This window comes from Astatotilapia calliptera, chromosome 4, assembly GCF_964374335.1.
Source record: "Astatotilapia calliptera chromosome 4, fAstCal68.1, whole genome shotgun sequence".
In the NCBI taxonomy this organism is placed as follows: Eukaryota; Metazoa; Chordata; class Actinopteri; order Cichliformes; family Cichlidae; genus Astatotilapia; species Astatotilapia calliptera.
The window spans coordinates 32,672,101-32,687,477 of NC_137425.1; the positions used below are offsets into that span (position 1 = coordinate 32,672,101).

Here is a 15,377-nt window from a genome sequence, read left to right on the forward strand (position 1 = left end):
TTGCTCTGAATCACCTCTGTCTGCTCAGACTTGCTGAGGTGCAGGTGATGTGGGCACAGTGCCAACACTGCAGTGTTTGCCTCTCCTACCAGTATCGTGCTACATCTGATGCATTTCATTTATTTTAGATGCAACAAACAGTTAATATTAAAAGATGTGTTTTCTCTTTATAATGTTGCTGTCATTTAAAGACACAAAGAATGTGCAGTATTGCAGTATTACACACATTCAGATACAGAAAATGACAAACTAAAGAAAAATGCATGCTAATGCATCGTAGTAAGGGTTGAAAAGTCTGTCATGGGATAAAGGTGGCTCTAGACAAGCTCGGATTTGCAGTGACGCTTCCCTCTAAGTGGACTCGGACCATTGTAGCAACATGTCGCCTGTCTATATTTTCTAGTGGACGTGAAAGAGTCAAAAAGAGCATGTAAACTTTGTAATCCATATGCGATTAACTCTGAGGTCATATTTCTGCTTGGACCTAAATCCCATTGAGATTAAAGTTGGATTTGGCAGAATTTTGGAGAACAGATTAAAGCAAAGATTGTTTTGTTACTCAGTGATCTGAATATGGAATTTTGCCAGTGCAACAATTTTCTGTTGACAGCTATTTTCCAGATGAGGAGGCTAAACACTCGAGCTGCATGCTGCTCTTTTTTTAATACCATCTCTTAATTACCAGATGCAAAAGTGATGAATGTAAAAACAAGTTACAGAAATTTAAGTGAGTCTTACCTGACTCCTAAATCTGCCGTTGCAAGCAGTGGAAGGAATTCCATCTCTAGAGCATTAATTATGAAGCATTTCAGTGAAATTTAGGGCAGCTGGTAACTCATCACTAAGTGTTCCAGGCTTCATTTACCAGAAAAGACTCACAGCAGTCTCACTTTTTCTCTGTGTTGTGAAAGCATCCGCTTTACACTTCCTGCACTATAAATACCAGATGTGGATGCATAAAAGTATAGCTGATGATAAGTCAGGGGTACCTTTTATTTTTATCTATCATTTATGATACTGGAATATAACTAATTATGGACGATGAAGACGCCAGTTTAAGATGTTTTTACTCTGAGGTTGCTTTCAATCTTTCAGATGAGCCAAATTAACAACTCCCTGTCATCAAAGGAGCTTGTAAAGAAAAGCGTCTGGACTTCTTTAAGTTGCTTGAAGACGTTTCACCTCTCATCCGAGAAGCTTCTTCAGTTCTAAGGTCAAATGGTGGAGAGTCCCAGATATAAACCTAGTGGGAGTTTCCCCCCACAGAGGGACAAAAGGACCCCCTGATGATCCTCTAATCGCCTGAGCCAAGCTGTGAAACTGGGTGTGGGTCCCAATCAGCCAGTGTTTCGGGTGTGTTCATTGTGAAACCTGGCCCCACCTTATCATGCGAATTCCTGAGGTCAGATGGCCCAGGATGTGAGTGGGCGTTAAGGCGTCTGGGAAGGATCTCAAAACTGGATTATAGATGGCAGAGAGTTGGTGTCGTAAACCCCGCCTCTGTTCAAAGATGGTCGCTCACAGTGGACATAGATGGATTCTTTCACTCCTCTTTCAAACCATCTGTCCTCTCTGTCCAAAATGTGAACATTGGCATCCTCGAAAGAGTGACCTTTGACCTTAAGATGCAGATGGACAGCTGAGTCTTGTCCTGTGGAGGTGGCTCTTCTGTGTTGTGCCATGCGCTTGTGAAGTGGCTGTTTGGTCTCTCCAATGTAGAGGTCCGGGCATTCCTCGCTGCACTGTACAGCATACACCACATTGTTAAGTCTGTGTTTTGGTGTTTTGTCTTTCGGGTGAACCAGTTTCTGTCTGAGCGTGTTGCTGGGTCTGAAATACACTGGGATGTCATGCTTGGAGAAAACTCTCCTGAGTTTCTCTGATACACCGGCTACATAGGGGATGACAATGTTGTTGCGTCTGTCCTTCTTATCCTCCCTCGCTGGTGTCTGGTCTTCTTTTCTGTGCCTCTTTGCTGACTTTAAGAACGCCCATTTAGGATAGCCGCACGTTTTGAGTGCTTCCTTTACATGTGTGTGTTCCTTCTTTTTCCCTTCAGGCTTAGAGGGAACATGTTCTGCCCGGTGGTGTAGGGTCCTGATTACTCCAAGTTTGTGTTCCAGAGGGTGATGGGAGTCAAAGAGGAGGTACTGGTCCGTGTGTGTGGGCTTCCGGTAAACTTCGATGTTGAGGTTGCCGTTCTCTTCAATGTGCACAGCGCAGTCCAGGAAAGGCAAACAGTTATCCCTGTGCCATGGGCTCCCCCGTGTCACCTATTGTAGCCAACCTTTACATGGAGGAAGTGGAAAGGAAGGCTCTTGGCTCTTTCAAAGGAAGAGTACCCAGCCACTGGTACAGATATGTAGACGACACCTGGGTCAAAATCAAGACGCAAGAAGTGGAATCCTTCACTGCGCACATTAACGCTGTGGATAAAAACATCAAGTTCACCAGGGAAGACACAAAGGACGACTGCTTGCCTTTCCTGGACTGCGCTGTGCACATTGAAGAGAACAGCAAACTCAACATCGAAGTTTACCGGAAGCCCACACACACGGACCAGTACCTCCTCTTTGACTCCCATCACCCTCTGGAACACAAACTTGGAGTAATCAGGACCCTACACCACCGGGCAGAACATGTTCCCTCTAAGCCTGAAGGGAAAAAGAAGGAACACACACATGTAAAGGAAGCACTCAAAACGTGCGGCTATCCTAAATGGGCGTTCTTAAAGTCAGCAAAGAGGCACAGAAAAGAAGACCAGACACCAGCGAGGGAGGATAAGAAGGACAGACGCAACAACATTGTCATCCCCTATGTAGCCGGTGTATCAGAAATACTTAGGAGTTTTCTCCAAGCATGACATCCCAGTGTATTTCAGACCCAGCAACACACTCAGACAGAAACTGGTTCACCCGAAAGACAAAACGCCAAAACACAAACTTAACAATGTGGTGTATGCTGTACAGTGCAGCGAGGAATGCCCGGACCTCTACATTGGAGAGACCAAACAGCCACTTCACAAGCGCATGGCACAACACAGAAGAGCCACCTCCACAGGACAAGACTCAGCTGTCCATCTGCATCTTAAGGTCAAAGGTCACTCTTTCGAGGATGCCAATGTTCACATTTTGGACAGAGAGGACAGATGGTTTGAAAGAGGAGTGAAAGAATCCATCTATGTCCACTGTGAGCGACCATCTTTGAACAGAGGCGGGGTTTACGACACCAACTCTCTGCCATCTATAATCCAGTTTTGAGATCCCTTCCCAGACGCCTTAACGCCCACTCACATCCGGGCCATCTGATCTCAGTAATTCGCATGATAAGGTGGGGCCAGGTTTCACAATGAACTCATCCGAAACTCTGGCTGATTGGGACCCACACCCAGTTTCACACCTTGGCTCAGGCGATTAGAGGATCATCAGGGGGTCCTTTTGTCCCTCTGTGGGGGGAAACTCCCACTAGGTTTATATCTGGGACTCTCCACCATTTGACCTTAGAACTGAAGAAGCTTCTCGGATGAGAGGTGAAACGTCTTCAAGCAACTTACAGAAGTCCAGACGCTTTTCTTTACAAGCTCCTTTGACTACGATGACCTGGATGACTGAGAACCTTCACAGACAAGTCCCTGTCATATTTTGCCATGTGCATGTATATAAATGCTGTGTGGATGACTATTATGAATGCCTGATTATTACATCAATTATTGACCACTGACATAGTGGGCCATCAAATCCTCTTGTAGTAGGCTACTGTGGTTAAACCTTTGCCAAACTTCACTTGATTTTCTCTGGGACACCCCAGTTGTTGCTGGGTCCTCTTTTCTTCCTAACATTATGAAGTTTCAAAGGTTGGTCGACACACACACTATGCTGACAATACCCAATTGTATCTGCTTCCCAGCCTGCTGCAAGACAGTTTTAGAGAAGAGAACTTGACACTATGGAAAGAGAAATGGGGGGTTGGATTTCATCTTTCAGAATTCAGAGAAGAAAGCCAGAATTTTGAGATTAATGTCAGAAATCTGATTTTCCTCACAATTCTGATCCCCCAACACACACACACACTTTTTTTTCCCTATTGGTCCTAATCCTCTTCTGTACAATTCAGAACTGGGGTGTGGCACTACTCTTATGTCCATCCACTGAGACCAAAGTCCTGGTGTACTCACAGACAGCTAAAGACAGCTATAGGCACTGTGGCACTGAAAGTAATGTAACAAATTACTTACTTACTTTACTCATTACTTGAAAAAAGTAATTGGATTACAGTAAAGTGTTATTTGTAACGCGTTACTGCCCATATCTGCCTGTAACCAGAGGACACTATTTATGCTCCTATGACAGTAAATTATTAATTCAACTTTTCCCTTTTTAGGAAAATGCTGTTAACCAATCATTCGACTGAAATCGTGGCCAGAGTTTAAGATGTTTGGCAGTACAGTGTACCCGTGTGCATAAATGTGATTTCTTTGCCAGTGAAAGACTTTGAAATTTTGAAATGCTAATATTGCTTATGTTCTTTGTGCCACTTGATTATATCACTTCTTACATTAAAGGAAAAGGGGGAATAATACAATAAAATGCTCTGTCTTAAACCAGCTCACATCACGCTCTGTGTTTCATTCCTCTCCACTGGGTCCCTGCAGCTGCTCACATTACGTTGCTAGCAGCATAGCACCCACCCACCTGAATTTTCTTTTTCAGATTTGTCAGCCTCCTTGTTAACTGCAGTTGGCAAAAAGCAACCAAAATTGATCTAAGCGCCAAGACGTGATGGATGACAAAGGTGTCTCCTTAAGTCTTCTGCAGCTTAAAATGTACCAGGTACCCATTGCTGTCCACAAAATATGGCTCCCATAGACATCTGAACATAAGACCTCACCACTGAAACTGGGATATTTGCTTCAAAGGACCAAGTTTCCTCAGCATACGTCACAAACTTCTAAGAATGAAGAGCTTCAGTAAAAACAAAAAGCATGTGTTCACAGTGAGCGCAGATCTGTAGCCTGTGCTCCCGCCGAGGGATTCACATAGCAGAAAAGTAGGGCTGGGTATCGTCACTGACTTCTAGAATCGATTCGATTCACAAGGTCCTGAATCGATTCAATTCAATTTGATTCAATTCGATTTGAATCTGGGAAATTTTGCCTCAGACAGTCAGAAATATTATAATTCAGATCAGTACATTTACATATTTTTGTATCTATAATAAGGAAGCTGACACTTTCCAGATTTTATCAAAGGTGTGAGCATCACAGCAGATGCTTTTGTTTCAAAGTAGCTGAAGATAAAACACAGAAAAACATGAAGGTGATTTTCCTGTTCTGGGATTTTATAAAAAATATTCTGCAGTAGATCAAAAACGAAAGAAAACCATTAATCAACATATGAACATCACCTCTGAAGTTACAGCAGTTTTATTACAGACACAGCGTTTTGCATTTTGTATAATTTAAAAAAGTTTAAATTTGTTCAGAAGGGCGTAAACACAAAGCGCGGACCCGCCGAAACATCAGAATCAGCGAGCTGTCGGCTTTCAGCCCCGACCGTGTCCGTGCCGTCGGGTGAGAAAGGCGACATCTCACTGATTCTGATCCATCGGTGGGTCCGCGCTTTGTGTTTACGTCTTTGTGCAGAAGCCGTGCTCCTGCTCTCATTTACTGTTTTAAATGTTTGGTGGTTGTCAAAATTTTGTGACGTTTCACCTGAGATTCTGGAATTTTGGGCAAAATACATTTATATATAAAAAAATCGATTCAGGATTTAATGAAACGATATCACGTTATCCAAGCCAGAATCGATTTTAATCGATGAATCGATTATTAAAACCCACCCCTACAGAAAAGCAAAACTCATTTATCACTCTCCGTCGTCACTTAATGCAGTAACCATGGCTACCACTTCATGTGGTCATGCTGCAGCAATGTGCAATGGAATTTCTCTATCTGCCTACTTTTGTTCAGTGTGGCAGACGTGGTTGTTCTGCAAAGGATTTCAATTTGTGTTCAAATGAGAGTGTGTCAGTGTGTTCGCTGCTGTGTCAGTGGAAAAGTGGATGAACTGAAAGAAGGGATTCATACTCAGAAAATTCCTCTCTTGAGTTGGAAGGTTGGTTGAGATTTGACATGGACTGAATGTAAAGCAGCAGGACACCCTTAGACGATGATGAGACTGGCTGTCATGAATATTGTGAAGAAAAATGAGACAAAAAGAAAAGCGTGTGCTCATTTGTTGGTTGCAAATCAAAATTTCTCATTCTTCCACATCCTGAAGGTGTTCTACAGAATATTGGGATTTCATAACTGTAGAGGCTCGAATTCACTGTTTGAGTGAGAACTAGTTTGAGATGATTGGAGCTTTGTGGGAAGGTGTGTTGTCCAGCTGGAAGCATCCATCAGAAAATGGGTATACTGAAGTCAGAAAGAAATTGACATGGTCAGCAACAACACTCAGGTAAGCTGTGACATTTAAATGATGTCTGTGGTGAAATGTGAGAAGTCAGATGCATTGCAACTTAAGACAACACCAGCTATCTCTTCCTACGAAGATGGTCATTTGTTGAGGTGAATGCTCATGTATCTGTAGCTCTCCATTAATGCTACGTCTTCTCCCAGAATGGAAATGTGTTCACTTTGTCCTAAAAGTTATCACCATTTCCTTTGTCTCTGCCACATTTTGGAGGAGGTACCACCCCACTGCACAGTGTGGTCCAACAGTTCCCTATACTCTGTCTCCTCCTCACTCCCGTCAGCCAAGAAGATGAAAATGAAGCTGCAGTTCACACAGGCTCACAACTGGACAATAGAAAATGATCTGATGAGTCTCGATTTCTGCTGTTATGTTCAGATGGGGAATTCAGAAACATGTAAACATGTGAATACAAGGATCCATCCATCCTGGTTTGCACCAACAGTTCAGGCTGTAATGATGTGGGGGCTTTGGGCCCCTTAGGACCAAATAAGCATCAGTTAAACACTACAGTCCACCCGAGTATTGTTGCTGACCACGTCCACCAATTTATGAAAAGAGTGGACCCATCGTCTTCCAGCAGGATAATGTCCCACGTCAAAAAGCTCAAATCATCTGAGAATGTTGCACCGAAATCTCTGAGGGATGTTTGAATTTGTGCCATAAAGAATTAAGGTGATTCTGAAGGCAAAGGGGGTGTCCGACCTGGTATTAGCACAGTGTCTCAGCAGCTGGATAGTGTAGTGGTAAGACTACACACCTTTTGGAGTGGTAATCGCATGTTCAATTCCCACCTGGTATCCAGTAAGGGTCCTGGCTAGATCCCCCATGCTAAAAAAACCAATCCCTGGAATGGCGCAGCTAGGTCTTCATCTTGGACACAAGCATTTCACTACATGTTGTACTCTGTATGATTGTGTACGTGACAAATAAAGTTTGTTTGTGTATCTAATAGTGGGTATCTCAGGTTGGACCACCTTGTTTCTAACAGGTGGAATGCATCTACTTGAGCTATCATGTCAGTAATGTTACAACTGAATAGAAAAATATCACGGCAGTGTCCTATATTTCAAAAATTCAGTTTATAATACATTGTGTTTATTTTTCCTCCTTACATGACATTTCACAGGCTCAGTGCCCGCTAGGAGGAAATTCTTATAACAATCCCAAGTTAAAAGAATATAAAAAAGTGTACTGGAATAAAATGTGTGTGGTCATTCCCAGTATCTCTCAAACAATTATGGTTCTTTGCATCTCTGTCCTTCCTCTGCTATCTTTCTCTCTGCAGACCATGCAAGCGGCACGATGCCCGACAGACGAGCTGTCGCTGACTAACTGTGCCGTGGTGAGTGAGAAGGATCTGCAGTCAGGACAGTGAGTACTTCCTATTACCTAATCACCGTCGCATTTATCAATCTGAGCACACACCCGGGCATCTCTCCAATCAGTTTTCCAAATACCCACCTGACCGCCCACTTTATCACCCATTATTCATCCTGGAGACGACAGTCGTTGATCTGATGGAGTGACTTGCAGCGGATGATTATCATTTCACTTTATTATGGAACAATGATAAGTAAAGCTGCAGGAATCTGATGAAAATCTGCACTCAGGTCAAACTGAAGATTCTGTTGTCTGCCATGGGGCAAGAGGTGGGTCACATCCTGTACAGGTCTTCACTTTGGGGCTATCCTGGAGCTTCTGAGGTTATCATAGGTGTGGATTCCAACCCTGTGATGACTCAGAACTCAGAAGGTTAAAATCTACACATCTAATACACGGTTCATTGTGTTGCTTTTAAAAAGGGTAACATCTGATGTGATCCGCAGTCCATCCATCCATCCATTCGCTTCCCCCTATCCTTTTTCAGGGTCGCTGGGGGCCGGAGCCTATCCCAGTTGTCTTAGGGCGAGAGGCAGGCTACACCCTGGACAGGTCGCCAGTCTGTCGCAGGGCTTCATAAGTAAAACAATGAAGAATCTGTAGTACATGAAAGACTCTTCCCATTTGTTGGTTGTGTGTGGTGAACCAATAAGGCTGCTCTATCAAGATACCTAAAAGTGTGAGAACATGGAAGGTAAAGGCCAGGGCGCTGGAGCTGGTGATGCTCCCTGATTTATGGTCCAAGTTCTTCTCTGTCAATGACTGTTGACCACGTAATGAAACTAGGGGAGGTTTTCTTTGTATTTTGGGGTCTGTAATTATTGCCAGTGAAATCCACAACAGTGGGAATGTCGAGTGTCAAACACAGCAGATACAGCTGCGTTGTTTCGTGCGTAATTTTGTCTCTTATTGTCACACTCACCTCAGTCTTGTTGGGTGGCATTGAGGCATTCTTCACAGTCCTCCTTATATTCATTTTTTGTGTGTGTTTGCATCATTTTGCACTTCTTGATAAGCATTTCAACCCTTCGCCTGTCATGTGATTCTTGCTGCATTTGGCATTTTAAAGTGAGAGACAGCAGATCAGTTCAGCAGAAGCAATAAATTTAAAAAAAGAAAATTAAAGAAAAAAAAATCACAAACCACATACAGATAAGCTAGATACCAGTGAATCATACTATGCTTTTTGACATATATAGTGGGATGCAAAAGTTTGGGCAGCCTTGTTCATAGTCATTATTTTCCTGTATAAATCGTTGGTTGTTACAATAAAATGTCAGTTAAATATGGTACATGGCCTGTATTTATATAGCGCTTTACATATCCAGTCGTCCACCCATTTACACACACACTGGTGATGGCAGCTACATTGTAGCCACAGCCACCCTGGGGCGCACTGACAGAGGCGAGGCTGCCGGACACTGGCACCACCGGGCCCTCTGACCACCACCAGTAGGCAACGGGTGAAGAGTCTTGCCAAAGGACACAACGACCGAGACTGTCCAAGCCGGGACTCGAACCGGCAACCTTCCGATTACAAGGCGAACTGCCAACTCTTGAGCCAGGATCGCCCTAATATAAAATATATGATATAGGAGACACACACAGTGATATTTAAGAAGTGAAATGAAGTTTATTGGATTTACAGAAAGTGTGCAATAATTGTTTAAACAAAATCGGGCAGGTGCATAAATTTGGGCACCACATAAAAAGAAATGAAATCAATATTTAGTAGATCCGCCTTTTGCAGAAATTCCAGCCTCTAAACGCTTCCTGTAGGTTCCAATGAGAGTCTGGATTGTGGTTGAAGGTATTTTGGACCTTTCCTCTTTACAAAACATCTCTAGTTCATTCAGGTTTGATGGCTTATGAGCATGGACAGCACTCTTTAACTCACACAACAGATGTTCAATAATATTCAGGTCTGGGCTGAGATGGCCGTTCCAGAACGTTGTACTTGTTCCTCTGCATGAATGCCTTAGTGGATTTTCAGCAGTGTTTCAGGTCATTGTCTTGTTGAAAGATCCAGCCCCGGCGCAGCGTCAGCTTTGTCACTGATTCCTGGACATTGGTCTCCAGAATCTGCTGATACTGAGTGGAATCCATGTGTCCCTCAACTTTGACAAGATTCCCAGTCCCTGCACTGGCCACGCAGCCCCACAGCATGATGGAACCAGCACCATATTTTACTGTAGGTAGCAGGTGTTTTTCTTTTTCCTCCATGCATAACACCCCTTGTTATGCCCAAATAACTTTTCATTTCATCAGCCCACAGCACCTTATTCCAGAATGAAGCTGGTTTGTCCAAATGTGCTTTAGCAAACCTCAAGCAGCCCTGTTTGTGCTGTGGGCAGAGAAAAGGCTTCCTCTGCATCACTCTCACGTACAGCATCTCCTTGTGTAAAGTGCGCCGAATGGTTGAACGATGCACAGCGACTCCATCTGCTGCAAGATGATGTTGTAGGTCTTTGGTGCTGGTCTGTGGGTTGATTCTGACTGTTCTCACCGTCGCTTCTGTCTATCCGAGATTTTTCTTGGTCTGCCACTTCCAGCCTTAACTTGAACTGAGCCTGTGGTCTCCCATTTTCCTCAATATGTTCCTAACTGTGGAAACAGACGGCTTTCTATATCCTTCCCCTAAACCATGATGGTGAATAATCTTTGTCTTCAGGTCATTTGAGAGTTGTTTTGAGACCCCCATGTTGCTACTCTTCAGAGAAAATTAAAAGAGGAGGGAAACTTACAACTGACTCTGTTCACCTGTATATGTAGGTCAGGGGTCACTGTGTCATGGATCGCTGTGTGGCAGGAGGAGGACCCAAATTGCAAAACTCACAGACTCGGGGATGAACTCAAAAATCACAGCTTTAATGCTGGAGAGGCAGAACGTAGGAAATACAAAACTAAACTGGGAAACTAAATACAAAGCTCGCTGAGGAACACACACGGCCATGAGGGAGAACGCGACACAGAACTGAGGGAGACGCAGACATAAATACACAGAGGGTTAACGAGGGAAGTTGGAGCACACGGGGAACACAGGTGACACTGATAGTCATAACAAGACACGGCAGGAGTGAACGCAACACTGACGGGAAACGGGCAAAGTAAAACAGGAAGTACAGAGGTTCAGACAGGAGGAGAGAGAGCGCGGGGAAAACACAGACATAACAGGCTGGGGAAAACAGAATAAAACACAAGGAGAGACGAGGGCTCACAGATACACAGGGGCACACAGGAGGTAACCAAATAAGGAACATTTTAACTAAATAATCCTAGGAACCAAGGCATAACTAGGGAATAAAATACAAAACACACAAAAACTGAGAATACTGGGCCCACATGGCCCAGGACCATGACACACTGAGGTTACCAAGCCAATTTGAGTTCCAATAATCAGTCCTAAAGGGTTTGGAATCAATAAAATGACAACAGTGCCCAAATTTATGCAGCTGCCTGATTTTGTTTAAACAATTATTGCACACTTTCTGTAAATCCAATGAACTTCATTTCACTTCTCAAATATCACTGTGTGTGTCTCCTATATGATATATTTAACTGACATTTTTTATTGTAACAACCAACGATTTATACAGGAAAATAATGACTATTAACAAGGTTGCCCAAACTTTTGCATCCCACTGTACAATAATTGCATATTTCAGCATCTGCAACCTTTATTTATTTACAATGCACAAGAGAAAAGCACTTGGCTGGTTTAGACTGAGAGGGCAGATTGCTCTTAGTGATAGACGGAGTAAAGGGATGCAATGTGTCAGCCAATAGTCATCGTAATAGAGGCTTGCTTGTATAAGTGAGCACCAAGGGCACAGGAGAGGGTTGACTGAAGGTGAACAGGCTGAGGTTTGAAGGAATGCGGTGGAGAGTGGGCAGACAGGTATGATCCAAAGGATTCCAAGGTAAGTAGATATCCTGCAGTGCCTCAGTTTTTCCAGAGGGCAGGTGAAGAAAGAATTCACTTGAAGGTGAGAAGTCCAAGAACCATTAAGAAGATCAACTGGGAATAAAAAGGATTAAGTCACACTGAGGTTGGCCAAGTTATCCCTGTAATGGAGACAATGATCTTGTAGAGAACTGCTGCCACAGCCACTACTTAAATATCCGGTAGGGATAAAGGAGAATGACAAACAGGAGTGCGGGAGCAAGCACTGGAAATACAGCTCTGCCCACAGTTCTACCTGCTGCAAGAGAAAGAGAAGCTCCAACCAGCCCACAGTCCTAACAGCACCGTTTAATGTCTGACTGTTAACAAGTTCATGTGAGGTGGCAAAGCTGGGATCCTCCAGGCTTGGAGGCCATGGGCTCCATTCTTTTGCTATCTCAGAGTTGCTATCTCAAAAAATCTAAATAACCTTAAAGACACCTTCAGCTTCAACTTGAGCAATAACTATAAACTATAGCTATAACTATAAACATGTAATGTAAGATAAAAATTGTAATCCAATCTCTCTCCACAGACATGTGAGTGTGAAGACCACACCCAACCACAAGTTTGTGTTTACAGTCAAGACCCACCACACTGTGGCTGCAGGAAGCATCGCCTTCAGCCTGCCACAGGTACACACATGCAAAAACTCACAGACTTGTTAAGTACGTGTTAGCCACATGCTCAGGCTTTTCTTCTTGGTTTTTTCTCTCCTGTAGAGGAAATGGGCTGGTCTCTCCATAGGTCAGGAGGTGGAAGGTATGAAATGCGCTTCTCTGATTGCTGATTTTGATGTTTAAGAATACCAACTCAAAACCTCTGTAGTTACTGTTTTCAAGCTTTCAGCTGCTGCATATAGATGCACTCGTAAATTAAGACAGTTTACTTTCTGTGATAAATACTGACTTTTCAAGACAGCGAGTCATTAATGTAAAACTCCATTTTATTCAAATATAATATGTTAGGCACGAAGATTACATATTGCATTTTCAAATGAACTACGTTGGTTTTGCAGACTTTTCTCGGGTAATGTAAGTAATCTCAGGCACACAATAAAGTGCAGGACAGGGTGGTGTCTGCACTGCAGTTCCTTAAGATGTATTTTATGCTGAAATTAGAAGCATGTGATGTTAAACGTCCTTTTTTAAAAAGCTCCTTGAGCTCCCAGAGCTAATAATGTTAGCATAATAGCAGTTGTCCTATTAGATTGTTACAGATATTCTTGCATTTATTATTATTATTATGTAGTTCTAGAAATCACTGAGGCAGTCATATAGTAGCATTGGCCTGTTAGCTTGTTAAAGATAAACAGTTAAGAACTGTGACACGTGTTGAAAAAATAAATTAAAAACTTTCATTAACTTCTTGTGCTTTTTTCCCATATTTGAGAAGTATAAGACGAATACATTTTTAAATCTTTGCTTTAATTTCTTGTGCAGGCCACTTGGGCTTTAATGCCTAAGCATGTAGCTTAATTGCTACAGTTAAAATTGGACAGTTTACCTTTAGGATGGGGCTTTGCAAACTATTAATAATGTCAAATACTGCAAATTGTTCCTATTTAAAAAATCCATTAGAATCTCTTCTGTAATGGTTTATTATTAGTTGTTCATTTATATCCTCATGTGTTACATACATCTACAGCTTTTACTTTTAGATTCATTGTTTTTTAGGGTTTGTTATAAAAATCCAAAGCAGATTTTGACTCATTAACCTAAATATGATAGTAATTGTAGCCTTGTTTGTCCAATCAGTGGCCAACTACAATTTTGACAAGTCCAAGCAGTGCATTGGCGCCATGACAATCGAAATCGACTTCCTGCAGAAGAAGAGTACTGACTCCTCTCCCTACGACTCAGACAAGATGGCCGCCGAGTTCATCCAGCAGTTCAACAACCAGGCCTTCTCTGTCACCCAGCAGGTTTTTAGTTCCATGCCTCAAAGTGTCAGACTCACACACACATCGATATTCAGAGGCATAACATTTGACTTTTGATGTACCATCATCTGCTTTCCTGTCTTTCAGCTAGTGTTTAGTTTCTGTGACAAGCTGTTTGGCTTGGTGGTAAAGGATATTGAGGCCATGGATGCCAGCATCCTCAAAGGAGAACCAGCGTCTGGAAAGAAACCGCAAAAGGTACTGAGTCACAATAACAAGATCAGCCAAATTATCCCAGGGAAAGTAAAGTAAATCAGGGTTTTGATGTAGAGGCTCTGAGTTATACAGCTTGGAAATCGCTCATTGGTAAAAAACAGGAACTGAGCAGTAACAGCCTGGTTGTTACTGGAAGTGCCTGCGGTTAGGGCTCGTTTAGTGGGGACGGGAGTCTGGATGTGAGTCAGTCCTGGCACCTGCGGGACTTTGTTGTTTGTGCTGGACTAACGCATTACGCTTTCATAATTAAACTCCAGGGAGGAAGCTTGAAATTGATTTGCATTTGAGAAATGAAGCCCTACTCATAATATTACCTCCTCCTCTACAAAGGAGGTTTTTGGAATGATGATTTTTTTACGTACTTTTATCTTAATACAGTGTGCACAAATATAGTTAGACAAATAGAATAGACAAATTGAATTGTGCAGAGACTGAAAGCATGAAGAAGTGCAAAGTTTGTTGTTTTAATCAAAAATCTGTGTTGTTTGCAAATTATGCAAAAAAAAATCCCTTTTAACTTTATTTCCAAGAAAGACGGGGGACTTCATCTCGTCAAGCTGTAGTCAAACCCCGCAGTGACAGCGCTGCGAGAATTTATGGATAAGGTGTCTAAATGAATTGTTGAGTTTCCTTTGTAAACACATTAGAGAGAATGTTACACCTCAAAGCTGTATTTCACATATAAAGAGTGATGATTCACTGTGTTCACTGAGGCCATCACAATCTTCCTGGTCTTGCATTACTACTGCAAAACAAGTCAAAGGTTGAATAACTGTCACAAGCTGCCAGGCTTACACCAAAACGTTCTGAAAAAGCTGTTCTAAAAGCTAAGAAGTAACAACTTGAGCTGGAAACTGTAACAGCAGGAGTGGCTATTTAGGGATATAAAGATTTGCATGATATTCCAAACCCTCCATGAAATGAAAGAGGATCTCACTGAGAGAAAACAAAGCGCTAAACAAAGCTTTAAAATTAAAGTGTTTCTGCAGAACAGCAGTTATTGAATTAAATGTAGTGCATTTAAATTCTTTTACTTTTTTTTCTAGACTTTTTGGTTTGAAAATGTCTTAAACTACAAGTCACATTCACCTGTTCACACTCGTGACACACTGGGGCAATATTGGGTCGACTTTCTTCCCCAACAACACTCTGACCCACTGCACCTACTGCCCCACAGCTGCACCTATTGCCCCAAGATAGCGACTGAAGTATATTGCAAAGCCATACAACTCACCCAGATTCTTCTCAGATTCTTGTGGCGATCACAACTGTGTGTTAGAAAAGTAGAAGATGCTGCAGCTCTGGTGTCATATCCTGTCCTGTTTATAGTGTGCAGACCTTTTCCCTGTAATGTGCACAAGACAGTGTGGATTGAATAAATAGAAAAGCATTAAATCATTTTTAACTGGGCATCTTCATA

The 15,377-nt window shown here is 42.5% G+C and overlaps 1 protein-coding gene across 3 annotated transcripts in view; it reads left to right on the forward strand.

Moving 5' to 3' along the window:
- LOC113021414 (vesicle-fusing ATPase) overlaps positions 1-15,377 on the forward strand; it is a 75,094-nt gene that overhangs the window by 37,287 nt on the left and 22,430 nt on the right. For all 3 annotated transcript variants that reach the window (XM_026166062.2, XM_026166060.2, XM_026166061.2), the window contains 5 exons: positions 7,762-7,847; positions 12,335-12,434; positions 12,522-12,561; positions 13,557-13,723; positions 13,829-13,939. In XM_026166062.2, the coding sequence (XP_026021847.1) occupies positions 7,762-7,847; positions 12,335-12,434; positions 12,522-12,561; positions 13,557-13,723; positions 13,829-13,939 (504 nt within the window). The remainder of the gene's footprint in view (positions 1-7,761; positions 7,848-12,334; positions 12,435-12,521; positions 12,562-13,556; positions 13,724-13,828; positions 13,940-15,377) is intronic.